The 27011-nt window shown below is 35.0% G+C and overlaps 1 protein-coding gene across 2 annotated transcripts; it reads right to left on the reverse strand.

Annotated features, from left to right (window-relative positions):
* Positions 1 to 81: 81 nt before the first annotated feature.
* PCMT1 (protein-L-isoaspartate (D-aspartate) O-methyltransferase) lies at positions 82 to 26830 on the reverse strand. 2 transcript variants are annotated; one of them, XM_014062557.2, is made up of 8 exons: positions 26569 to 26830; positions 20123 to 20227; positions 15506 to 15537; positions 13648 to 13752; positions 12558 to 12678; positions 11517 to 11602; positions 10741 to 10963; positions 82 to 3299 (listed from the first exon to the last, which is right to left on the reverse strand). In XM_014062557.2, exons 1-7 carry the CDS (start codon positions 26813 to 26815, stop codon positions 10784 to 10786), a joined length of 876 nt encoding a protein of 291 aa, XP_013918032.2. In that variant the 5' UTR covers positions 26816 to 26830; the 3' UTR covers positions 82 to 3299; positions 10741 to 10783. The 2 variants fall into 2 exon arrangements, with proteins under 2 accessions (XP_013918032.2, XP_013918033.2); XM_014062558.2 differs by lacking the exon at positions 82 to 3299 and adding an exon at positions 7830 to 10466.
* Positions 26831 to 27011: the final 181 nt, after the last annotated feature.

Here is a 27011-nt window from a genome sequence, read left to right on the forward strand (position 1 = left end):
CAAATTATTTATTCTGTGTATCAGTTATTGTAAGCTATCTTTTCTCTTCACCAAACATATAAAATATGTTATCATCTGAGGGACCAGGTACAAATCAGTTCAGAAAAGACATTCAAGAATTTGGTATGTCTTATTTTAATGATGACATTACAAATGTTGAGCTAAGAAACATAAAAAATAAATCAGTTTTAGTCATAATACCTTTCATATCTAGATTCAATTTCTTGAGAACATTAATTTTGAGCATTTAATAAAAATACTGATTTTGCTTTTTTTTAAGTCAGCTGATTCATCTGGATTTGGAGATAAAGACATTAAATGTGACAGATACTTCCTAAATAGGGTTGTAAAGCATTTCAGATTCAAAGGAAAAAAACATTTAAGTGTGCACAGGCCTGAATGTAGCACTTGTTGACAACACATTAAACTAAATGTGTCTTTTCCCAGGATTGCAGTTATGAATGACAATTGCAGTTCCAGGAAAAGTCAGTTGCTTTAAAATTGTCAAGAGGTATTACATACATGTCTTTTTGTGCTTTGAAGCTTTTTTCCTCCTCAGATCCAAAGTGCTCTCTAGTTCTAAAAGCAGTTTCTTTTCTCAAGTAATAAAAAGATGTGCTTCCTAATTCATTTCCAGTGGACTGGAGCATGGATACAGGTATTTGAATAAAATGGAGTGACAGAATCATCAAAAAATACTCTGATATGCTCATAGTCAGGTTTTTCATTAAAACCTAACATGGAAAAGCTAGAATTGTAAGATAAAATCTTCTATTTTTATTGATCCATATCAACACAAATGTTGTTTGCTGCTTAATATATCACAGCTTCTGTTTTTTTTTCCAAAGACATCCTCTATTTCAGTACTAAGACTCACTATCCTTCCCTATGTCAGCCCTCCCTACATTCAATACAATACTTTGCCAAATTATGCTGCATTGTGCACCAATCGTTTTGCAGAATAGTAGGAAAACAAGGAGTCATTACACACTGTGAAGCCCTGATGAAAACTAGAATTCTTTTAAGTCAATTTAAGTAGATCTAAAACAAAAAAAAATCATACATAATGAAGACTGGCTTGCCTAAAAGTATTTTTTCTATTTTCACATATAACACAAAAGATCTTAGTAGGACTATATTGTTTATAATGGAGAGTCCATTCTCTTCTGTTTTCTGATGCTTTATATGTGCCACTAATTGAAAGCTGAGGATTTAAACACCAAAACATGAAGAGCAGTTCTTGCAAACACAATAATGCCAGTATATTCATCTCCAGATTTCAACATTCTGCACAATGATTCATATTATCTGCAAAACAATTAGTTCTTTATTTCTCTCAAATGTTGTTGGTTTTTTGCTTCTTTTATTTCTGACTGGCCATAGCAGATTTCTTCCAAGAATTGTGTAACAACATGAACTGTTTTAAATTTAAAATCTGTTTATAATGCTTATACCTAGCTATTTCCCCAAACTTGCATTAGCTCATGTTTTATAAAGGCCTTATGAAGTCATGATTTCAATAATTCAAGTAACATTTTAAAGATGACTTCTCTATAATTATCAAATATTTATTTATTTAGAGTTAATTCAATATATGCAGGAGTAGTTCTAGAAAATTAAATAATGGATGCTACACCCAAAGTATTTCAGATTACTTTTTACTACCCTATATATTTGTCTATAATAGTTATATGGCTTCATAAATTACAGTCATTGACAACAAATCAACTGTTAAACAACTATGATAAATTAAATGTATGAAACTATTTATAGGTCTTTGGGTTATTTAAATAAAATATATTTTTGTCACTCTAATTGGTGATAATGAAAATGAGGGAGAAAAGTTCTTTTTATTCAGTTAAGTAAAGAGCAGAATTTGCATCTCTTTCAGAAGACTTGAGGTTAAGTTTTTTTTTAAAAGCTTCCTTTTTCTCAAAGTTATTCTAATCAAATCCCAAATAAATTATTTTGTCCAAAGCAATACACTAAAATGGCTTCCCAATTAGATCAGCAGTGATACAGTATTAACACTTTGGTGTATTCACATATTTTTCAAATGGCTTCTTATTGCTATGAAGATGGCTTAAACTTGAATTGCATTTTAAAATCAGAATCATTGGGCTTGCCTTGAATGATAAGTGTATATACTCATTTTCACTGAACGTAATAGACAAAAGTCTTCAGAAATTGTTATAGAAATGTGTAGGCTTATTCATCAATGTAATTGATATTGCTATCATATGGAATAACAGTTGATTATAAATCACACACTTCTATCACAGTATCTGTTAAAAGTTGATGGGTTGGATTATTTATTCTTTGTAATATTTGTAGATGTTTTCTGAGACATTGCAGAAACTCTGAAGCTGGTTGATCAGTACAGTTTTTCCAATGCAAGATGAGTACCCTGGAGGAAAACTTCTATATTGGGAAAAGTGAACTATTGGTAGAAACATTTAGCAACCTCTCAATTACCCAAGATATCTCTATTCAAAACATTATTTGCCACAGCTTTTTGCTTTTGATTTTATTTGGCAAAGCAGCACTGTGAACTGTTCAATGTTTAGGACATAACTTACACAGTAATTGTTATATTACACTCAGATACTTCAAGTCTGTAAATCAGCTAGAAATAATACTCAGCTATGAATTTCTTTGCTATGCTACAGGGAAAGGAGGGGAACTATGTTAGTTATGTCCATCCTGAACAGCAACATAAAATAAATTTTATTCTTGTCGATGCTTCCAAGTGTATATACATGTCTGATTTCCTGTATGAGAAGAAAAGCTGCTGATTGTATCTGCTACATGCTAGTCTATAAATACGTTGATAGCTTTGAAGAAAGTCATCTCATTTTAGTAGGATCTAAGAGTCAGCGGAACACAAATCTTAAGTGTGCAGATAGCATAAGAAAGTGCAGGTAAGCAGTTTGATGAACAAACACTGGAGCTGAAATGATTGGAAAGTTTCCAAATTGAAAAATAAAAGGAGATAAATTGCAGATACATCTGCTTATCTGCAGACATATATCACTAACAGATGAAATAAGGGCATATTAAAACGAAACAATTTGCCCAAGTTTAATTTTTTTCCATCAGTCCATTATCAAACTCGCATTAAACCTCTACAAAATTAAAAAAACAAAACAAAACCACTTTTCCATGCTGATAACAGTGTAACACAGTCCAAAACAAGCTGCAATGCTGTTGGTTTGGAAAAAGCTTTTAAGAATTGGAGATGAGCAGTCCACTGTTAACACTATGTTTGGATCAGATGTTGTAGCTTTTATATTTCATCCCTGCAAAATCGAAAGAAAATTTTTTAAGTCTAGTTTAAACATATATTTCTTAAAAATCAGCTCACTTTCAGGTACTGCTGAAAACTTTGGATTCACATACTGAACCAAATGGTCAGCATCAAAATAATAGTCACATTAAACAAAACAAAATATGATTTTTTAAATGAAATACTCCCTATTCCTTCATATACTTCATGGAAATGTCAGTAAAAATGTCATCAATTAAAAAAATTATGTGGCTACCTTTGTTTTTCTGAAGACATGAATGTTGCAGACCATTTATAGTAGTGATCCACTTGCAACTATGGTCCAATTATTTAATACCTGTGCAAAATGCTGCATAATGGGAAATCTGAGTTCAAAATTTTATTGCAGAATTTTGATAAAAGTATTTACCTCTAGAGAAACTGGATTCTGCCTTCACAAATGAAAACTATTATAAGCTAAATTAGATTTAATATGGAAAAGGATCAGAAAAGCAGCAAGAAAAAAGATTATCTCCTCCTGTCATTTCTACTACTGCCCAATACCTTAAATAACATTAAATAGGATTGGTTGTCAAAAGCAAAATATTCATTAACATGGGCCAGTGTTTCTGCTTTGAAAATGTTAATTCTAACTTCAGCCTCTCAGATTTGAAATGTTACTTACCCTCTGCAACAGACATGTTTATTGGCAGAAGGTACAATGTCTTCTAAGAATGGAAAGTTACACTGCATGTATTTCAATAAAATATTACGAAATGTCCAAAATGGCTTTCTTATTCAAATATAAAGTATCAAACCAGCTTAACGACTATATTACCAATAGATTTTAAAGCAAGGATGTGCAGCTTCTATAAGAGAGGTTAAATACCATTTACCAATGGTGGGTTTCTATTATTTTTACTACTGATTTGTTCGTAGACGCGCGCTTGCACGTGACACATCTACACACACGCAGAAGCATCTGGGCGGGTGGGTGGAGCCTCCCACCACCATTACTACCGGTTCACCCAATCTGATCCAAACCAGCAGCAACCCATCTCTGCCATTTACAATAAAAAATGGAATAGTGATCAAAAACCTTTACTTGATTTTCTACTATTGCTGCCTTTAAGACTTTTCAAAATATAAATTAAATATATGACTGCGCAGTTTAGACCCCAATACCAAATATATAAAACAACCCATGGAAGCGATTGGTACAGAGAGGCATGTGTGTGCATAACTGATACATACACATATGCATCCACACCCAATACATTCCACAATCCAAAATGCATATACTTGCAAGTACAGTACACTAATACAGACTAGAACATGCAAAACCAAAACAAAGGAGATAATTGAATGGACATGAAAGATGAGAAAACAAAATCCTAAACCATTACTGTTTTACAAAAGATTGAAAAATGAAGTCAACTTTTATCAATGAAGTGCAGGAATGCTGTCCATGCTTTTGCATGAGGTCTAATTCAATTCTGGAATTTGCCCAATGCAGTACATATAGAACAAAATTATATTCAGTAGACAGGTATTTATATTTGCTGCAGATTCCATGCCAACTACCGTATTTTTCTGAGTATAAGACCCACCTTTTTCCCCTCAAAAAAGAGGCTGAAAATCTGGGTGCGTCTTATACACTGAATAGAGCATTTTTTGCCTCCCGAAACCCCACCCCTTCACCAAAATGGCCGTGCATAGCTTGTAGGAAGCTTTTAGAGAGCTCCTGGGGGCTGGGAACGCAGAAATTAGCAAAAAAAGGCACGTTTTTTGCTCAATTAAAAAAAAAACCCAGCCCCCAGGAGCACTCTATAAACTTCCTAGAGGCTATCCATGCCCCTTTTTAAACAAAAAATGGGCCCTTTTTGCTCATTTTGGGGGGGCACCCCACAGGAGCACTCTGCAAGCTCCCTAAAGGCTATTCATGCCTTTGGGGGGGGGGAATGGGCCGTTTTTGGGAGGTTTGCAGAGTGCAAAAACACTTTTGTATTTTCCTCTTCAAAACCTTGCTGAGTCTTATACTCTGGTGTGTCTTATACTCCGAAAAATATGGTGCCTTCCAACTTCCAAAAAATTTTTTGTCTTTCCCAAATTCACATAAACTAGGATCACAATTTTTTGAGTAGTTCATACCATTGGATAAGTACATATACTATAGATTGCCAAAATAAAAAGTTTTAAGCCTAATATTTTGAAAATACCTCTCTCTCAAGACATAAATCTCAGTAATAATATGAGATTTAGGGCAATTTTCTAATTTAGAAATAATATTGAAAGTCAGTTGTCAAAATCTGCCACTGTCAAAAGGAATAGTCTGGTATAATATTGAAAATTCAAAAAAACAATAATTCAATTTACATCTGAATCTACTCAGCAGTAAATCCCAAAGGGCTGAATCCAGACTTTGTGGTCTGACAAATGAAAGGACCCTTCTATCCACTAGAAGCAGTGGATCACTGACAAAAAGATACATCCTTTGCTGATCTTCTTCCCCAAAGCATCAAAATTCACTTCTGATTATATTTTACAAAAGACATTCAGAAAGCATCAAGTGCCCAAAGCAAAAATAAAACCTTTTCATAAGTGGGAGCAAATACTGCATCAAATACACTGAATCTGATAGTACTCACTCCAAGGAAAAGGAGCATAAAATTATGATTTTAATTTCTCAAAATTGCATAAGATTCTTACCCTAGGACCCTTAAATTTCAGCTATGAATTAAAAGCTTTCATATGGCTAAAATATAATTCATAGCTATTTATTATAAACACAGATGGAGGTGCAATGAAAAGGGCAGCATAAATTATGGACTAAGTGGAAATTCCAGATTCAAATTATAGGACAAAAAGGAAAGAAGGCAGACAGAGATACATGCAATATAATGATGGCAAATGCTATCACAGAAAAAAACAATAAGGGAAAGATAAAAGAAGAGCAGCATGAAGGATTATGGATTTGAGGTTGTAACTTGCAGCCCTGATTCTGTACTAATTAGTATTTTTTTAATCACCACATACTGTACACAATAGTTTTAAATTTTGCTTTGCACAAGCAATGTATAATTCAGAAGCTGAAAACAAGATACATTTTTTTCCAAATTTTCTTTGCTGAGGTTCAATTAAAATGTTTAAAAGTTTATGCTGAATCTAATAAAAAATGTATGTTTCAAGTTTGTGAAGTTATTCCAAACTATTTGATGACTAATGAAATATATCATCGAAGCAGGATAGGTAAAGGCAATCTTAATATCTCTGTGTTTTGGGCTACAATTATATTTTCATAGTATCTTCCCACAGCTTTTCTAGCTGGCCTTTTGGGAAATACAGCCCAGAATACCTGAATGTTATCAGATTACCCACCCTAAACTAGAATATTAGAGAAATTACTATGCAGACTAATCCAAACCTAATAGGTCTTCTGACAAAGCTTTGAGCTGATACACGGCAGGAAGTTTGTTAATGAAAATTAAGAGAAATAGAAGCAATCTACTAACTAGTTTACCCATGCTATAATAAAATATGTTCATGAAATATTATAGTAAAGCTAAGCTATTTTCTTCACTACCTTGGTTGATAGTTTTTTTCTTCCATAGTATAAACTGATGTTCTGTAAAGACGTTTTCTTCTACTTGGTTGGTTTCCAAGTTCTTTAAACAATATTTGAATTAATGGATGGTGTAGTATTTTTATAATTCAATCATCATCAGATGCTTATCTATAAACATTTTGGTACTTAATTTCAAACCTGGACTTTCTGTTAGTCTTCAATAAGCTAAAAGGATTCTGGCTCAAGTTTTCCTGGAAATGAGATATCTCTATTGCATGACTCAGAAAAGCTTTGGGAGAAGGAGGAGCCACGTCACGATGTCACAACATGCGGTCTCGATACTCCGATACCACCATTGACACCGGACGGTCCATTGAGACCCAAACCATCCCATAGAGACGTTGATCAGGAAGACGAAGCTTTGCTGGTCTCAGGGACATTGCAAGTCCCTGATCGACCCAAGGAAAGTGCTTCAAGCCAGCGGTAAACAGGCAGCCCCCAGGCTGATGAAATCGGGACGCTCCAGAAGGAAGGAAGTAAAAAGAGAAAGTGAGTCCATCTGGTGAGGTATTTTTTTCTATTTGCAAAAGATTGCCCAAAGAAATTTTTCTTTAAAGCCAAATTAGATCCTTAAGCAAAATAACTGATTGATTTTTTTTTCTTCTGTTTTTTGTTGCTTTATTTTTTGTCTTCTGGATTAAAACCTTCCTTCTTATTTTAACAATTCTTCCTACTACTTGTTATTAAATTTCACTAAAAGAAATCTAAAGAACTTTGTTTCCTATAAGCCAGAGATAAATATTAGAAAGTGAAAAGTAGCACACTGCCACTCGGAGGTCAGAGGCTAGGGTTTTTGAAACAACGTATCTCTTCTCTTCTTTGATTTCACTGATTTAGTAGCTGAAGAGTTTGCAACTTGTTCACAGGAACTGATAAAGAGTCAAGGGCATGAATTGTTTTCTCAGGTGCCTTTGAAAACTATTTTGGCAGGGAAAAGAAAGGGGGGGAAACAGAACCCTTCTCCTTTGAAGAGCATAAAATAACTTGTGTTCAAGTCAATCTAAAATAAAAAAATAAGAGGCCTGGAAGGCTAGAGTGGCAGTGGCTATTACTTTTCTTTCTTTCTTTCTTTCTTTCTTTCTTTCTTTCTTTCTTTCTTCTATTTTGGAAACATGGATCAATATTCAGATGAGGAAACCTTAAAATTCCAAAATATCTTGGCTGGAATTCAAAATCTATTGGGAGGATATGGGAGAATTGAGAAGAAGTTAGAAAGACTGGTCTTCCTCACAGCAAAAGTTGATGGGGTTGGAGCCCCCAAAATTAAAGGGGAGAATGAAGATATAGAAGATAAAGATAAGACAATAGATGAATTTATTAATGGAGCAAATCTGGGTGAAAGTGGAAAGAAGGGAATATGGAAAAGGGAATTCGACGAATTGGGAGCTCTACCCCAGATTCCAGGATACAGAAGAAAAAAAATGGTAATGATGATGGACTTAAGAGGATTTTTTTCAGAAGCAAGATTGACAACCAAAGACAAGTTAATTTTAGTAGCAGCTGGTGGGCAACGAGATTACTTGAGAGATCCTTTAAGCAACAAAGTACGGAGAGAAGTCTATAAAAACCTTATAAAGGAGATAAAAAGAAGACTGACACCACAATTGGCAAGAGTGATAAGACTGTTTTGTTACTGGAAAGATACAGGTTAACAATGAAAGTTGATAATAAAAAATTAGTTGATTTTGGTGATTAATAAGTAGGAATTTAGTAACTCTTAGAATGTTTTAGATTGTTAATAAATGTTTATTTGTTAACAAATAATTAACTATAACAACATTAATGAAATGATAATGGATACAGCTTAATGATATATACATGTATTGGCAAACTAGTAAAAGAAATTTGGATATAAATTGCAAATTGTGACTTGGGAAAAAGACCTATACATTTTATTAACATTTTTTTATTTAGATCTTGTTATAAAGGTCTAAGGTTTTTTTTGGGGGGGGGGGGTCTGACGAGAGGAGATGGGACATAAATAGTAAATGATTTTAGCCAATTATAATAATAAGGAAATGTCAATGGACATTGTTTAACAATATATACATGCTATGGTATTGGCAAAAGTAACTTGGATATAAATTCTAAACAGTGAGTTGGGGGGGAAAAGGGAGGGAAAGGTTTAGAAACTTTATTAATTGACTTTTACTTAAAAGATGTCATAAAGGTGTAATGTTATTGGAGGATTTTTTGAAATGAATGCCATTTTGTGGTTGTGTCTTTACGTATGAATGATTTGAGGTAAAACATGTTCAAATAATTGTAGTCAAATGAGAATTGTGATACATTGATAGTAAGATATACAAAGATTTTAGATTTAAAGTGTATAATGTAATATGAATTATAAGTAATAACTGTGGAAGAAATGCACCAAAGTTACCTGTAACCAATCAACACGTTTTATACAAGATGTAATGAAGGATGATTCTTTTTTTGTGTTTTTGTTCAATTAAAATAAAAAAACGTTTTTTTTTAAAAAAAGCTTTATTTAGCCACTTTCATAATTCCATAAAATAAAGCAATAATTTTGTGTATAAGAGATTAGACAGCAATCTTCCTTATAATTTACTAGAGTGAGAGATTTGCTTTTTTCCTCTTTTCCATATTTCCCCATTAGCTACTGTTCCAAGTTACAATAGAATATTTCAAAAATGCCTATTCCTGTCTAAGACCAGTCGTGATATTATAAGCAGATATGTAACTGAGAGCAGAAGGATGAATGAGAGCACCATCTGTTACCAATATTTATTTATAACGAAGTGAAGCACTTGTGTTACCTAAAATAGATATGTATAGGCTTGCCCCTTCCCCCACCATACAGAAAATTAATTATAGCAACAATAAGAAAAATATACTTCAAAGTAATTGGTTATGAAAATATATTAGGCAAATCCTAAGCTTTGAAATAAATAATATCCTACAAACCTGCACTAGATATAAAAGCATGGAAGGACCAATACACATGAGGATGGAATGCAATCCCATATTAGTCATCTTCCACTATTGTCACAGGATTCTCCTCAACTCTGTGTTGTAGCCTCAAGCATAGGATATGGATATATTTTATGCATAGAATAATAATTAATTAAGCACAGGTGCTTTACAACTAGTAAAAAATCAATATTATATCATTTCTAGGCCAGTAACAAAGTGAGATTGCTGGTTTACTTATTTATAAACGAATAACTGACAAGTGTTTTATGCTGACTATACTTATGTCTGCTTTGTATTACTGGGTAATTAGCAAGCTTGGATAAATCATCTGAGTTATTTAAAAAAACATAGTTAAAAAGGAAGAACAATCTGTCAGCTTGAAGAAGACCACACAATATTTATCACACTTAAAAGAAATATTTTGATACATGCAAATATAAAGAATTTGGCTCAGCAGTTTTTGTAAGCATAACATGCTTCTCCAAAACAGCTTAGTTGAAATTAGAAGGTATCATTTCTGTTGTTTCCTCTAGATTTATGAACTGTGTTTCATTTTTTAATGACTGGGAAATAAATTATTTTCTGAACCTACTGAGATTACCAAACTCCATTTTACATTTTATTCTGTTGAAACCAGACCTAGGAAGAAAAAAGAGCTTTGAATTTAGGGAATACTTTTAAGCAATGGAGATTATTATTTAGTTTATACTACAGAATATTTAAAAATAGATTATATTGAAATAACATGCAATTCATGCAATTCTTTTTTTTTACCTTTTAATGTTGCACATTAAAAAAACCTGCATGGTTATGCAGCAATGCAAAACTTCAAATGCATAATCAAGAACAAAGCAGTAGTGACAACAAATGATGCAGTGACAAGCTACCCTCTTAAGAATCAAGAGAGTTTCACCTTGTATATGCAAGTATATGGAAGGAGAAAGTCGAACTGAAAATCACTTCCACCTGGACCACTGCTTCTCCTTATCTGTTAAAGGCACATATATCACTCCCATCAGAGGTTTCATTTTGACACTGCCATCTTCTAGCTTATCATATTGTTCCAACATCTGGTTTCCTCCAGCAGGCCCAACGGGTAATATTAATCTTCCACCAGGTTTTAATTGATCTATAAGCTATAAATAAAAAATATTATTAATAGCACAATGTACAAAATCAACAGTTTTGCAATATATAGAACTGAAAAACAATAACTCCTACTGCAATAATTACTGTACTGAAAAATTGACTGAAATAGTTTCAGCCCTATTAAGATTAGAAGAACAATTCAACCTCTTTCTATTCTTTACTCCATCATAGTTGAAATATAAATTTGGGGAAATTAAAAAGGAAAGGAAGTAGGAAGTAGAAAGCAATTTGTAGAACCTTCATCTTCATGAACCTATATAAAAATGAATGGAATTTGAGCTGGGGCTGCTAAAAGCTTTTTAAAACTCAAACATATTATAGTCTCAAATTCCAGATTTAATAAGTTTAGTATATTTAATTAAATTTCCATCTCTGCAATATATTTATGCTATTAAGAAATCAATTAAAACATATTTAAACCATGTGTAAGCTAATTCTTAACCCTCTTTACTTAAGAGATTTGGTGCAAAGTACACCTATCTCTCACAAATACAAACACACACACACACACACACACACACACACACGTGTATTACTTACTGCTTGTGGTACAACAGGTGCCGCAGCTCCAACATGAATAGCATCATATGGAGCTTCTTCTGGATATCCCAATCTTCCATCCCCCACTGAAAGAAAAATAATATTAAGAATTTATAATACAAATAATAAAGAATTTAATATTAATGGTCAAAGTACTAAATTTCTACTTAAAGGATTAAACATTTTTATGAAATATCAAAATTAATTGACATGAAACTTCAAATGTAATAAAAAAAATCATCATTTAATTTTTGATAGTATTACCAACTAGAATTCATAGTGTAAATGATTAAGGTTGGAGAATAGCATGTTATAAATATTTCTAACATAATGCACTTTCCTAGGATTATATGGATAGGTTTCATCGATAAACACAATTTACAATCTATAACTGCTGTCCTTGTCCGTTTTAGTTCACAACACTAGCCAGAAGGAATAAACAACCTTGTTCAAGCACCTATTAACTAAATCTTTGTGGAAAAAGAGAGATTTCAAGTGCCCTGCAAGATATGTCAGATTTGGAGGCCACAGAAGTTCATAATGATTGTTTGCTAATAGTTTTTTTTTCCAAAAAAATGCTGTTTAACTCCACAATCTTTGGGATATCTTCTGCTATGGTAAAAAGCAGGGTCTCATTGTTTAAATAATGTCATTTGGGAAAACAGTTTTCTCTTTGTTGCTATGTCTGACTTAAAGAAGAGCATTTCCAGCAAAATTCAGATGGCCCCTAGCTGTTCCTCTTCTCCTTTAGTCAGGATGTGTTATTTTCACTGATTATTCTGGCTGTTTTCAATTTATGTAATTGCCTTGTGTGAGACCATTTTTGCTTTTTTTGAAAAAAAATATTAACATTCCTATGTTTTGGGTTTTTTTTATCTATATGCCATCCTGAATCTTTTTGATCAAGTAGTTATATAAATTTATTTAATTAAAAAAATAAAGAACAAGAGAATGTAACCTAATTTATTAACACAAAATTTAAATGCTACACTATGCAATGTAATCTATATTTATTTCATTGTAATATTTTCTAGTACTTACCAATTAGTTTCACTCTTCCTGAAGACAGCAATAGAGGGTCATCCTTTTTGACGTTATTTATTGAATCATCAACTAATTCTTTGATATGATCAATTCCTACAACTTGTCCTTTGGGACCAACCTGAAACAAGATCAAAAGGATTATTATTGATGGAGGTAAAATATGTTGCCAGTTACGTATATCCTTGCCAGCCATCCTTGCCCCCATACAGATGCCACTGAAAAGATGTAATAAGGGTACCAATTGGTTTCAATCAATAAAAGTAACAGTTCTTATATTCTTACTAGAAAACAAACAAAAGAAAGACTATGTAAAATTAAACATTTGAAATTATTACTAAAAATAAATGTTGCTACCCTGTTTCCCCCAAAATAAGACCTCCCTGGATAATAAACCCAATCGGGCTTTTGAGCACATGTGCTAAAATAAGCCCTCCCCTGAAAATAAGCCCTCCCTGAAAATATTGCAATACAGCAGCAGCCATGAGGTGAGCATGCTCACTGCCTCCTGCACCTCAAAAATAGTAAGACCTCCCTGAAAATAAGGCCAAGCACTTATTTTGGGGGGGGGGGTCAAAAGAAAATAAGACCCTGTCTTATTTTCAGAGAAACATAGTAGTTGTAGTTTCCAAGTCTAGAGATTACTGTCACAGATGAACAGATATTGCATGCCTCACAATGCACAGCACCCCAAATGCCTGCTTGATTTCTAGTTCTAAAATGTTTTGAATGAGATACTAGATACCAGTTTAGTGTATAAATTACTTGGAATTACTTACTATTCTTACTATTTATTTTTTAGGATTTTTCCCTTTCAAATAGTTTAAACTATTAGGTGAGATTAACTTTTGAACGTCAATTAGCTGGTTTTAGCTATTCCAGTTTTATGCATTTTCTTGAAGGAAATATTTTGTAGACCAGATAACTTGGGTAGAGCTAGTCAAAGTGCAAAAACACTTTGTGAGTATAAAGGAATAGTCTTAATTTAAAAAACTAAACCCTTGTAACAGTTTTCTAAAGCTCTCTAAAAATTAAAACAAATAATTACTCTGTTGATTAACAAAAGCAAAACATTTGATTTATTTCTCACCATCCGGGCAAAGCATGAAGAAAGAATACCACTTCCAGATCCTACATCAAGGGCTTTGGCTCCTTCATGTAACTGTTCATATAGTAGTTCTAGAGCATATGCATGCTAATTAAAAAGAATAAAAAAACCTATTTTACTTTGATTCTGCCGACCATTAAATCTGTTTTTATAAAGATTGAAACATATTTTAAATGCTAAAAAGAAAACCGTATTTAAACTGAAACAGACAGGTGGCTATCTCAAATATTATCATAGTTTTTACATTAAAATTTCAAGGCAAACTCATAAAATTCATTAAGTAAATGCAATTTAAAAATATATCAAATATAAGATCAGGGCTTTACTACTATATCTGAAATGGGTACTCTGAATACACAACTTTGCCAACTGAAAGAAAAGAGTACTTCTAAAATCCCCTTCCCCCTTTCCATCTAGAGCTACCCAATTTGAATCCATAAGCTTAAAAAATACCAGTGCCAAATGAACCTAGACCTAGAAAAAAATGTTCTAAAGAAAGCTTAAAACCCCAAAATCATCAATAAATCATATATCTAGAAGATAACTATATTGTGCAAGACAAGGCAGCCAGGCAGCCAAGGGGAAGGCATTACCTCACTGCCCAGCAGGCAGATTACCCTGGCCAGCAGAAGTATAAGGTGTGTATAAGATTTGTGGTCCACCACCTTTCCTTTCTAGTAGAGCTCCTTCCTTTCTTCAGGGTAGTATACAAACTTCTTTGTGTGAGGTAGAAATGTACAGCATGTGCAGAGCCCATTTGACTGGCAGCAGGCTGACTGTTGAAGTGGAGCAGACCGAAAAAGGTGTGTGACAACCAGAGAGGTGAGAAGACGAACAGCTGGGGGTTGTGGCAGCAACAGCATACAGTGGTCTCATCTGAAACATGCTGTGCAGGGCAGCCAAAAGGGAAGTGATTGAGGGTGTGGGGGATGGGCAGATGAAAGGAATTGAAGCAAAGATAGTTTGTGCAAGGCAGGAGAATGTGATCACAGGTTGCTGTGAGTCATAAATGCAGGCCAGTCACTAGGTGCCTGAATGTTGATCATGTAACCATGGGAATACTGCAATGATCTTAAGTGCCAGGACCACATGTAAGTACATGTTTTCAGTGCTGCTGTAACTTTGAACTTTAAATAAATGGACATAACCCAAGAACTACTTGTATTTTCTCTCAAACAACTGCATGAATTTCATTAATGTATAAAGTAGTAAAACAATTTAAAAAGCACTACTGAAATGTTAAAAGATATTATTTCTAGGCTATATTTTTGTCAATCTGTCTCACTCGTGTAATTGTACAAGTAGTTTCAGATGACATCTTCTATTTTTCTCATTCAATATTTTCCTACAGCTTTTTCTATTTTCTTTTTATTAAATTATAGAAAATTTGTTGAGGAAATTGCAAAATCCCTTTGGCTGGTATCAATAGATGCTGTCTGCTTTGAAGCACCCAAGATCTTTTTAATATTAGGCAATTAAAATGTGAATAAAGAACAGGATGACATAATGAAAAAGAAGTAGGCAGGTTACACAAGAAGGCACATTCCTCTAACTATATTTGTAAAGACTTTCCAAACTAGGACAAAGAATATGCTATTCGGAAATGGTTTGATTTGTGCTGAAATGAATAGACCTGTGGAATTTAGAGGATTAACACATACATTACATTCCAATATTAAATAAATGCTCTCTCATAACATGAGGCTTCTGTAACAATAAATTATCAATATTTGAGGTTAACATAAGAGTTTCATTACTTTAAAACCATTACATTGGCAGTTAAAATGAAGATGCAAGATTTAAAGTATGGAATTGCAGTAGTTAGGAATCGAAGACTTACCATGTGTGGAGCACTGATTGTTGCTTGAAATCCTACAAGGCAAAGAAAATTTTTTGAGTAATATCAAGCATTTTCAAGTAAATAAGATTCAGCTAGTAGATGTGTTTCAGCCAGCTACCATCTAACTAAATGAGTAGGAAAAAACAAATAAGAATCATTGTAGAACATGGTCTTGGATTGGGAAATGTTAAATATGTGCTAAATATTCCTAAAATATCAGAATCGAATTCAATTCCTAGTGACTTCATGTACATGAACATATAGCTTATGGATTCTTGTCAACTGCATCCTTTTCCTTACATTCTTTTTCAACTTTCTACAATGAAATATTTTGTAACACTATTTCCATAGCTGTTATTTTTATTTCATCTCCTTGTCTTATATCTACTTGATTACCATCAGATTTTAATTATTTATTTAAATGTATTCACAATGTCCACTTCAGCATACTTGTATTTTTAACAATTACATTATTTATTGGAAATTGCCTCAGGAAAAAATATCAAAATCTTTTTTTCAACCAAACCTTCTGAATTGATTTAATAACAATTGTAACTATTATATTCACTTGCTTGGAAGTGATTCTTATTCTGTTTTAATTTCCTATAGGTAAAATAAAAATGATACAAATGGACATTTATGCATTATTTACATGCAGTTTAAGAAATGATCTTAATTTAATAAGCTCCACAACTATTGTGTAACATTTATTTTCTTAGGGATAAAAATAGATCAGAAATAACCATGCCGACTGGTTTTTTTAAAAAAAGACTTGCCTTCCATTTAAATAAGCTTTGTTTGAAAACTAAATTCAGTGTAATTGATTGAAATCATTACATAAAATACTCCAGCCTAAATGTCGTATTTTTCTTTTTGCTGTTTCACGTGTAATTTGTCATTCTTCCCTGTTAAATGCATACAACTGTAAGATAATACAATACAATACATTAGCAGAGTTGGAAGGGACCTTGGAGGTCTTCTAGTCCAACCCCCTGCCTAGGCAGGAAACCCTATACCGTTTCAGACAAATGGCTATCCAACATCTTCTTGAAGACTTCCAGTGTTGGGGCATTCACAACTTCTGGAGGCAAGCTGTTCCAATGATTAATTGTTCTAACTGTCAGGAAATTTCTCCTCAGTTCTAAGTTGCTTCTCTCCTTGATTAGTTTCCATCCATGCTTTTTGTTCTACCCTCAGATGCCTTGGAAAATAGTTTGACTCCATCTTCTTTGTGGCAACCCCTGAGATACTGGAACACTGCTATCATGTCTCCCCTAGTCCTTCTTTCTACACCCAGTTCCTGCAACAGTTCTTCATATGTTTTAGTCTCCAGTCCCCTAATCATCTTTGTTGCTCTTCTCTGCACTCTTTCTAGAGTATCCACATCTTTTCTACATCGTGGTGACCAAAACTGAATGCAGTATTTCAAGTGTGGCCTTACCAAGGCATTATAAAGTGGTATTAACACTTCACGTGATCTTGATTCTATCCCTCTGTTTAAGCAGCCTAGAATGTGTTGGCTTTTTTGGCAGCTGCTGCACACTGCTGGCTCATATTTATATGGTTGTCCACTAGGTCTCCAAGATCCTTTTCATAGTTACTACTGTTGAGCAAGGTACCGCCTATACTGTACCTGTGCATTTCATTTTTGTTGCCTAAATGTAGAACCTTACTCTTTTCACCATTGAATTTCATTTTATTAGATAGTGCCCAATGTTCAAGTTTGTCAAGATCCTTCTGTATCTTAATCCTGTCTTCTGGAGTGTTGGCTATTCTTGCCAGCTTGATGTCATCTGCAAATTTGATGAGTTCCCCATTTATTCTCTCATCCAAATCATTGATGAAGATGTTGAAGAGTACTGGGCCCAAAACAGAGTCTTGAGGTACTCCACTGCATACTTCCTTCCATGAAGATGCAGTTCTATTGAGGACTACACATTGAGTGCAGTTGGATATTTTCATTTAATTACATTTCCTTTTCTTCAGGAATTAAAAGAAGGATACGGCATTTCCACCCACTCTCATGTTATTATTACAACTATGTGGTGACATATATTAGGCTAAGAAATAATTACAGTTTCATAACAGATGACATCTCCAGCCCCAAATATTCTAACTTCATTATATCAGCTCTACTATCTGCTCCAATTCTAGTCAGTGGTATGGAGGCAGAAATTTACAGAAAATTCATATTTTAGCATAATTTTCCTAGCAAGTATACAAAAATATTTGACAAAGAATCCAGGTTGCTGAAAAGTAATTTTAGTAATTTTAGCATTGATATTTATAAAAAAAAATGTGCTTTCTACAATAAAGAGCCAGCAACATTCAGAAAAAATATCAAACTCTGTAAAAAAAAATTAACTGACATGAAATGTAAACTAGCAGAAATTTGAAATCAAAGACAGAAGCAGTTTCAACTTTTCTGGATGGAACAGTTAATTAATTCTGAGGCCATTTGTTAGCATTTTCAAATTTTATAAAATTAAAATAACTATATTTACATCTATTATTAGGCTTTTATTACAAACTATCATCAAAATAAAAGTACATAATTACACAAATTATTACAGAAAAGATTAGGTAACTGGTTAGTAATTGATGCATCAATTATACATTTTGTCATTTGTAAAACATCATGATGTATGTGTTGTCATTTATCCTCATCTGTCACCCCATTGAAAGCCTATGCTTGTAGCATTAAAGAAATTTAAATTATGTATAAACTATCTACCACTACCAAATGCCAAAACTAATGAAAGTTCATTTATATATTGGATTTATATATTTTATACAAACACACAAACGCACACATTCAAAATGTGGTTTGTTTGACTTAGTGTAATATATGAACATTGGGGTACTATGGCCCAGCCAACTTTTGACTTTTAAAAAAAGATTGACAGACATAACTTTTTTTTAAGTGAAAAATTAATAGTACCCCAATGTTCATATATTACAGTAAGCCAAACAAATCACATTTTGACTTAACACAATGTGTGACTCCAAGCATAGGCTTGTTGAATAATTCACTCAAAGAAACAATTGCAATGAAGAATACAATCACTCTTCTAATTCATGCAGCAAAAACAGCTTACACCTCCATATAATCACTTTTCCATGATATATGTTCTTTCTAATCTTTCTGTAACTATTCTACTGTTCCTGCTTTATGCAGCAAATGATTTGTCCAATAAGACCTGATTTTGAAGAAGCAATCATGTTAAAATATTTTGAAAATCTGTAAGTTTCTGATTCTGTATGAGCAGCACTTATTTTTGTTCTTTAATTTTAAAAAAACCTCCATATATGGAAAATATGAATATGGGAAAAGGCCAGGGATGAAATTCAGCAGGTTCAGGAGACCCAGTAGTGGAAATGTTGATTAGTTCAGAGAACCGGCAAATACCATCTCTAGCTAGCCCCAGAGTGGGATGGGAATGGAGATTTTACAGTATCCTTCCCCTGCCACACCCACCAAGCCACATCCACAGAACCGGTAGTAAAAAAAAATGAATTTCTCCAATTTCTCCAGCTTTTCTAAGGTATGCTGGTATGCCATTAAGAACATTACAAAGTTCACTGAACCAACCATTATCTTGTCTTGACATAGTTTTGTTCCTGAATTAGGTCATGAATATTGAGAACGTTTTTTTCCTTTTGTTTCCGTATTGCAAACCCAAACTGAAACCTTACACTTTTGTTGGGAATCTAAATATCTTCAAATTATTATCAAATTATAACTTTTATCATAATTAGAAAGTGATTATTAAAGAAAAGGTACAGCTAGATAGTAATTATACTAACTATACTGATTCCCCAAATGCTTCATTTGCACACTGTGCAAGTACTATAAACCCCAGTTACCACTATATGGTAGCTTTATACCACACAGCTTTATATACACTAAATCACAATGAAACAAATTATAGCTAACTGTAATACATTAATCCAGTCCATATTTTCATGTCTTATTTGCAAAAGGTACCCAAGAACATAGAATTTGCATCACAAATCAATATATATGAATAAATGTGGGAGAGGTTTCTAATAAATATTAGATTACAAATCCATTTTTACAGCTTCTTGCTTCCAACAGCGACAGATAAAACATTCATGAATGAAAACAATTCAGAAGCAGAACACGAAGATAATGATTTGCTATATGTTCCACACATTCAGAAATATTCAGGGAGTTGGACTAGAAGACCCCCAAATCTGTAATTCTGTTCTATTCTATATTCTATATTGCCTCAGAACACAGAGACTGAATTTGGTCATGATGACTAAGTACCATTGACAAATCTGGCATCTCATATAATTTTTATAACCATCTGAAAGCATGAATCCTAAATAATTAATTTGGGGGCTGGAAAAATACATTTCAGCACTCCTACACTATAATAATAATTTCCACACATTTCTATTATGTTCTTCTGCAGCTGTTTTTCCGCATTACTAATTTCTTGTATATTCTCTGATTATTTTAGCTTTTTTTGCTCTTTTTCTAAAACCATGATACATTTTTGAAGCATACAGAAAGCAGACTCACATTCAGAATCTTTAAGAAAATCAAACATTTAGATAGTTAATCTGACAGACTATATGTGGTTATACCTATTGACTGAGGTGAATCCATATATGGGTTGCATTTTGCATAATGGCTTCGGTCTGTTGTAAGCATTACTTCAAATACTTTATCTGATTTGATTATTCCGTTTTCTGAAAAAAAGGAAAAATTTAATCAAAATGTAATATTAAGTCTATTATAATTGCTGCTGCATTCAGTTTATATACTATATGAAATGCTAAAATATATTTACACATGCATTTATTCCTATGAAACCTCTGGTAGATTTTAGGCAAATTACATTTTTATAATCATAGCTCTTAAAAATATAGCTATCAGAAAATCTATTGATTATTTTTGTATCAATTTATGTGCAAAATGTAGAAAAGGAACTTATGGTGTTTGGAAACTAAGTTTTATAAAATAATCATGAATCAAGAAGAATTTTCAGTTTGTGCCACTGTGATACTGCAGTAAACTACCTTTTTTAAACAGACGTATATGTCGGTGTACATACTATACACACACATATACACATACATTTCAGACTCAAATATTTCAAAATCAGTTCACAAATGTCATCAACATTTATGAATTAGAGTACAAAAAACAGAGAAATCAACATTCCTTCCATAAGGGGGTGGGGGGCTCAGCTGGCTGGCTTCTTTCTTTGCTCTTATTTGCTTATTCTGGAATGAGGAAAAATAATTTGGTCCAAACACATGAGGCCCTCAGACTTCTCTGAGAAGTTACTGTTTTCATTGCTGTTGTCAATCTGCCACTGATATTTGAAGGCCTCACACTGACAGAAACCTGGTATGGTTTGCAGCTGCTTTCAGAGCAACACAGAGCAGAAGAGTTGGTGAAATGTTTTTTCCGGTCTATGGCTTCATTTGTTCTTTGGAATCACAGTGTCTGGCCTCTGAACAATGTATGATTTAGAGGAACAATGCCTGCCAGTTTTTCAACCTACAGATTTATTTGTTCTTTAAGGCACTATAACACTTTAAAAAATCTTCCTAGTTTTAACTTTTTGCTTTTGATCTAATGACTTTTATTTAGAAGTTACTGCTAGATTTCTGCAGCAGCATTACAATTTATTATTATTATCACAACAACAGTAGTGACACTGATAGACTATACCTGCCCCGAAAATCAGGTGGCAGAGGATTATTATAAGTGAAGCAAATAGTTGAAGAAGAAAAACATGCACTGGCTGATTATTTAAAAGAAAGTCAAATACATCTATTAATCGAAGTAAAGAACAAAATCTACTGAAGGTCCAACAGACGAAACAAGAATACAGAAAAGATGTGATAAAATCAAGAATGGAGAGTTGGCAGAACAAAGTATTGCATGGCCAATTTCTGGAAAAAATAAAAGATAAAGTGGACAGTGAAAAAACTTGGTTATGGTTAACAGCAGGTACATTAAAGAAAGAAACAGAGTCACTAATCCTGGCTGCGCAAGAACAAGCTATCCGCACAAATGCCATTAAGGGCAAAATCGAAAAATCCTCTGATGATGCTAAATGCAGACTTTGCAAAGAAGCTGATGAAACTGTTGATCACATACTCAGCTGCTGTAAAAAAATCACGCAGACTGATTATAAATTGCAGCACAATGCAGTAGCACAAATGATCCACTGGAATTTGTGCAAAAATTATAATATTAAAACAGCAACAAACTGGTGGGAACATCAGCCTGAAAAAGTCACAGAAAATCAGATGGTCAAGATCTTGTGGGATTTCCGTATACAAACGGACAAAATACTGGCGCATAATACACCAGACATCACACTGGTTGAGAAAAATAAGGTCACAATCATAGACATCGCAATACCAGGTGATAGCAGGGTCGACGAGAAGGAACATGAAAAAATTGCAAAATACCAGGACTTAAAAATCGAAATTCAACGACTATGGCACAAACCAGCAGTGGTAATTCCAGTGGTAATTGGCACACTGGGTGCTATTCCAAAAGCACTGGAATCACATTTAAAACAGTTAAAAATTGACAAAATCACCATCAGTCAAATGCAAAAAGCCGCACTGCTTGGATCTGCACACATATTACGAAAATACGTTACGACGTCCTAGGCCCCTGGGTGGGACCCAACTAGTAACCAATGCCAAATCCGGCGAAACAACTGGCCGCTGTGATACAATTGTATAATAATAATAAATTTATTTGCCACCCATCTTGCGGTTCAAGCTGACTATGAGCAGCTTACTGTGAGATAAAATATCCAAATATCCAAATAATTATAAATACAAAACCAGATAAATATTACAAGAATGAAAACAAACTAAAAAAATAATTGATCCTAGCTTCTTAAACTGTCCATAATGCCTGCCCCCATTGTACCAGAATAACATTCTGATACAGTACGTTCCATTTGTCAGCATAGTCTACTTTGATGCCCATTTGATTTCCTTGTTCTTGTTTTTTCCATATGTTCAGCTTTTCCGTTCAGCCTCCAGAATGTTTCAGTCTGCCTTCTATTGCCCTCAGATTCTGAGAGCTGCAAATGCTCATTTCGAAAATACAAATTTTATTTTATTAAACAAACAAAATTCAAATATATAGAATAACAATGAAATGAAATAAATACATTAAGGAGAAAAAATGCAAATGAATAATATTGCTTTTACATAAACCAATATAAAATATATACAAAAACACAGATTATTAATATCAAGCCAAGTAAATCTAATCTGTTATCACTGTTTTTTTTTCAGTTTAGCTTTCCAAAGAACAGCTGCTTTCATAAATTGAGTGGTGATGTAAATCATAAATGGCTCATTATTTCATTACAGTATTCACTAAAAAATATCAACAGCATTCCCATAGAAGGTATGTGCAATTGATATAATTCTTTGTGTGTCCAATCACACTTGGCCAATAGATTTTTATTCTATTCTATTCATTTAACTGGGCAAAATGGTACACAGTAGGGCAAGACTTTTTGAACAAACATATCTCAAACTGCTTATATCTGAAATCCTGAACCTAGAACCTCTGACGCTGATGGAATTGAAATTTGGTAAATTTTATTTAAAAATTACATCATAAAATTATCATTAAACATTTCGTGAAATAATACAAAATGTCAAAAAAATTTCTTGTGCCGAACTCCTGATGTTTAATTGTGCTATACAATTCAACATTGACTATTTCCAAGGCAGATGCATCTCTGAATATCTCCCTGAATTTTAAAGGACTTTCCAATGAAGGCAGTATATTGGAAGCTCTATTTTTATTGAAGGAATTGAGGAATCTGGTAAGAAAATATATCTGAAACAATAACCCAGTTGATCATAGGGTGTCTATATATTTAAGGTTCTTAAATCAGTTTTTAAGAGATGAAATGCCATTGAGAATCTGCAATATAGCATTACTACTCTTGCAAACTTACACTGGAAGTGTGGGTTTATAAAATTCAAGGCTAGAGTCTGATCCAAGAACCTTACGTATTTACAGATGGTTCTTGACATCAGGCCATTTATTTGACGATCATTCAAAGTTACAAAAGCAATGAACAAGCTTATGTCTCATACTGTAAGTTACAGTCATTGCAGTAGTCCCATGGTCACGTGATCAAAATTTGGGTGATTAGTAGAATGCCTACATCTACAATCATAAGAGTGCTGCAATTCCTGCCACCCATTTCCCCTATTATCTCTGCCCTTTTGGCCACTGTGCATTCTGCCTTACAGGCTGCAACAGGTAGCCTCGAAGCTACAGAGTACCCAAAAGCCATCTTGACTATATCCATGGATCAGAACTACCCAGGGATTGCAAGGAAAGAATCCAGCAGAACTGTGTCAAGCTAGAATCTGGTTTTGCCACTTGCTTTTTTCTGTGCCTTTGCATTCCTCATTTGCCTATTGGATTTTTCCAGGATAAAAGCAGTAGCATTCCCACTTCCCCAACCATATGGTTAGTCTATGTCTGCAGGCATCAGGTTGCCCTCTTAAAAAAAAAACTGCTGCCAAAGGAAGATCCATAGGAACAAGGCAAATTAAACTGGAATCAGAGTTCCACACTTTCTTTGCGCACACACACAACCATATAACCCTCCAATTTGGAAGAAACCTCAAAAAGGGTTCAAGAGATGGGCTCCTCTCAGTCAATGAATGTATGACTGAGGCTTGATAGCAAGACAAATACAGTCTCCCATAGACCAACATTGCCACATCTCCCAATCCAAGGGCAAAGTACCTGTCCCTAAAAAGTCAGGTTCAGGTGTGAACTGAATTCCTGCATCATGTTTTCCAGGGCAAATGCTTTTTTTTCATGCTGCAAAGAAAAAGTAAAGGCAGCAATGGCTCAGCTTCTCCAATTTACATTGGTTATATGTGGCTTCTTGAGCCAACACTACCCCATGTTTTCCCATTGGGTGAAACCATTTTTGGCTTCCCCATTGCATAGCATTTTTACTTGCACTCCTCTGCTGGGGGTGGGGCACAGGGTGGTGAGGGCAAGCAAGAATGGGCTGAGGTGGCTCTGGAGCTGCTTGTTGCCCCACAAGAGCATTCAAAAGGGCAGAGATGGGGGGAGATAAGAAGATAGGGGGAGTTGGAGGCAGTCCCTTACCTTACTGAAGTTCAGAATGGTTTGGATTGGGGTGAGTCCTCGGCTGATGGTAAATTTTGCTTAACAGCAGCAATGGGGATTGTGGTTGCTAAGCAATGCGGTCATATGATTTCTCACATTACAATCGCATTGTTTACTGACCAACATTCTGGTCCCAATTAGGGTCATAAGTCGAGGACTGCAAATACTTCACTAGATACTGAAGCAAATATTAAGATCAATTTAGCAACTGATCACCCTGCAAATTGCATTAATACCAAAAGGAGCTTTTAGCTTTTTATTTCCTACAGCACCAAGGGGAAAAGTAAAAAATAAAGTAATATCCACTACTATTGTGGAAAATGCAGATATTTGAGTATAAAGCTCCATAGTCTTCCCAACTTCAAGACAGGGTGTGAGATCTAGGTGGTTACATATGTTAGAAAGCAAAATATTTATATTTGACTAGTATCATAGGGCTTTTAAATTATTTCTACATTGGGCCAAGAAACATGAATAAGACTTTCCCAGTGCTAATCCCAAGCCTGAAGCACTATACTGCATAAGGCTTCAGTGCACTATACTCTTTTACAAAAAATTAAGAAATGGGATAAAACAACACCCAAATAATTTCTTCCTATTCTTGTTTCGTCTGCATTTCTACCCTATTCATTTACAGTATCTTCATAAATGAGACAGTACAACCAGATTGGAAGCCAAATGAAAAGAGCAGATTTGCTGTAAATTATTTTTTCCCCATTTTATGAACAAGAATGCATATTATTGCACCAAATTAATTTGTGCTGAATATCTTACTGAATGGAAGAACCAGAATCTTAATTGGCAAATGGGTTTACCTTAGTCCTGTAAACATAAACTTCAATGTTTCATAAGGAATCACACCAAAATACTATTTATTCAAGGCAGATCTGGAGGGACAGGAACTTTATACGTGCATCTTCGGATGATCCTGTCTCTCTGAAAAAACGCCCTGAACAATAAGGAATTTCACAGGACGTGTTTAAGTTCCTAGATAAAATTATATTATAGTTATACTACCTATTGTTTAGCTCTCATTATATGACAACGTGCAACATGTTTATCCCCAACAAGCTGGCAGCTCAAGCCAACGAAGTTCATTATAATAACTGATAAGACTCACTCTAAGAAGCGAAATGTTGCATAATAAACAAGTGACAGAAGAGAGGGCCAACGGCCACGCTTTCCGAGAAGCACTTTTTCCCTCCTTACTCGGCAACCTGACGGACTAGAAACTTAAATTTGACTAAAGACGACCCTTCCGTTTTTAAAAGGCATGCATTAACAGCGGACCAGAGGTCAGGAAAATACGTATGCGCAGTCTTCACGGCCCATGCAGCCCTAAAGACCGCTAGACCCGTATATAGAAAGAGCCGAACGCCAGGCGAAGAAGAAATCCCACGAGAGGAGCCAAGAAAGCAAGGCTTGTGGGGAGGAAGGCTCCGGGCGCTACTCCCACCGCCGGGCCTGGCAGCAAAGATAAGCGGACACTGCCCTCAAACAGGCTTTCCCCGCAGTAAGAGACACGCCCGACCTGCAAGCGAGTACAGCTGCGCCTTCCATCCTCGCCTCGCAAAGCAGCCGCGAGCGGGAAAGTTCACGCCGCCGCCCCCCACAACCCCCGCTTTAAATCTCCAGAGGTCGCCGAGTGACAGTTGGCTTTTTTTCTCTTCTTCCCCCCAACTCTGCCTCAGCGCGCGACGCGGAGGGCCAACAGGAATCCTAGCGGTCACTCCCTAGCAACGGCCGGGGAGCTAAGGGTGGGTGCCTGCATGCCTGCGTCGGGTTTCAAGAATGGGCAGCACGCGCCCTGGCCCCTCCCTCTGCCTCCTCCCACTCCTTTCTTTCTTCCCCCGAGCCAGGCGCGCACACATACTGCGGAGGTTGTGGATGAGCTCCGAGTGGCTCGTGCCTCCCGACTTCCAGGCCATGGTTAGACAGACTCTGCGGAGCAGGTAGAGAGCCGCCTTCAGTGCCGCGACTGCGCACAGGAGTTTCCCCAGGAAGGACACAACCTCCAGCGCCGACACTGGCGCCGCCTCTTCTCCTCCCGCAGCAGCGGCTGCCGCTGCGCGTCCGCCGGAGGGAGGGACTGCTCCCCCGCCTCCTGGCGCCGTCGACATTCTGAACGGCCGCTGCCGCCGCCGGGCAACCGCGACCGGTATGCGCAGGCGCAGTTAACCGAATAAAGGACATTGGCGACCCAGTGAGGGAGGGACTAGAGGTGCTGACTGAAGAGGAGGATGAGGATGAGGAGGATGAAGATGATGTCTCCTTCAAACGGAAGCATGTGACTGACAATTCTATATATAACTGAAC

Source organism: Thamnophis sirtalis, unplaced genomic scaffold, assembly GCF_051295495.1.
Source record: "Thamnophis sirtalis isolate CommonGarterSnake01/CBP01778 unplaced genomic scaffold, rThaSir2_p1.2 scaffold_6, whole genome shotgun sequence".
In the NCBI taxonomy this organism is placed as follows: Eukaryota; Metazoa; Chordata; class Lepidosauria; order Squamata; family Natricidae; genus Thamnophis; species Thamnophis sirtalis.

Excerpts from the sequence above, each read along its gene's own strand:
- PCMT1 (XM_014062557.2), bottom strand. The coding sequence starts at position 26,815 with ATGTCGACGGCGCCAGGAGGCGGGGGAGCAGTCCCTCCCTCCGGCGGA. Across the intron at positions 15,538-20,122 it reads GGATTCACCTCAGTCAATAG|GATTTCAAGCAACAATCAGT; the intron begins GTATAACCACAT and ends TTTGCCTTGTAG. Across the intron at positions 13,753-15,505 it reads CAATCAGTGCTCCACACATG|CATGCATATGCTCTAGAACT; the intron begins GTAAGTCTTCGA and ends CTTTTTAATTAG.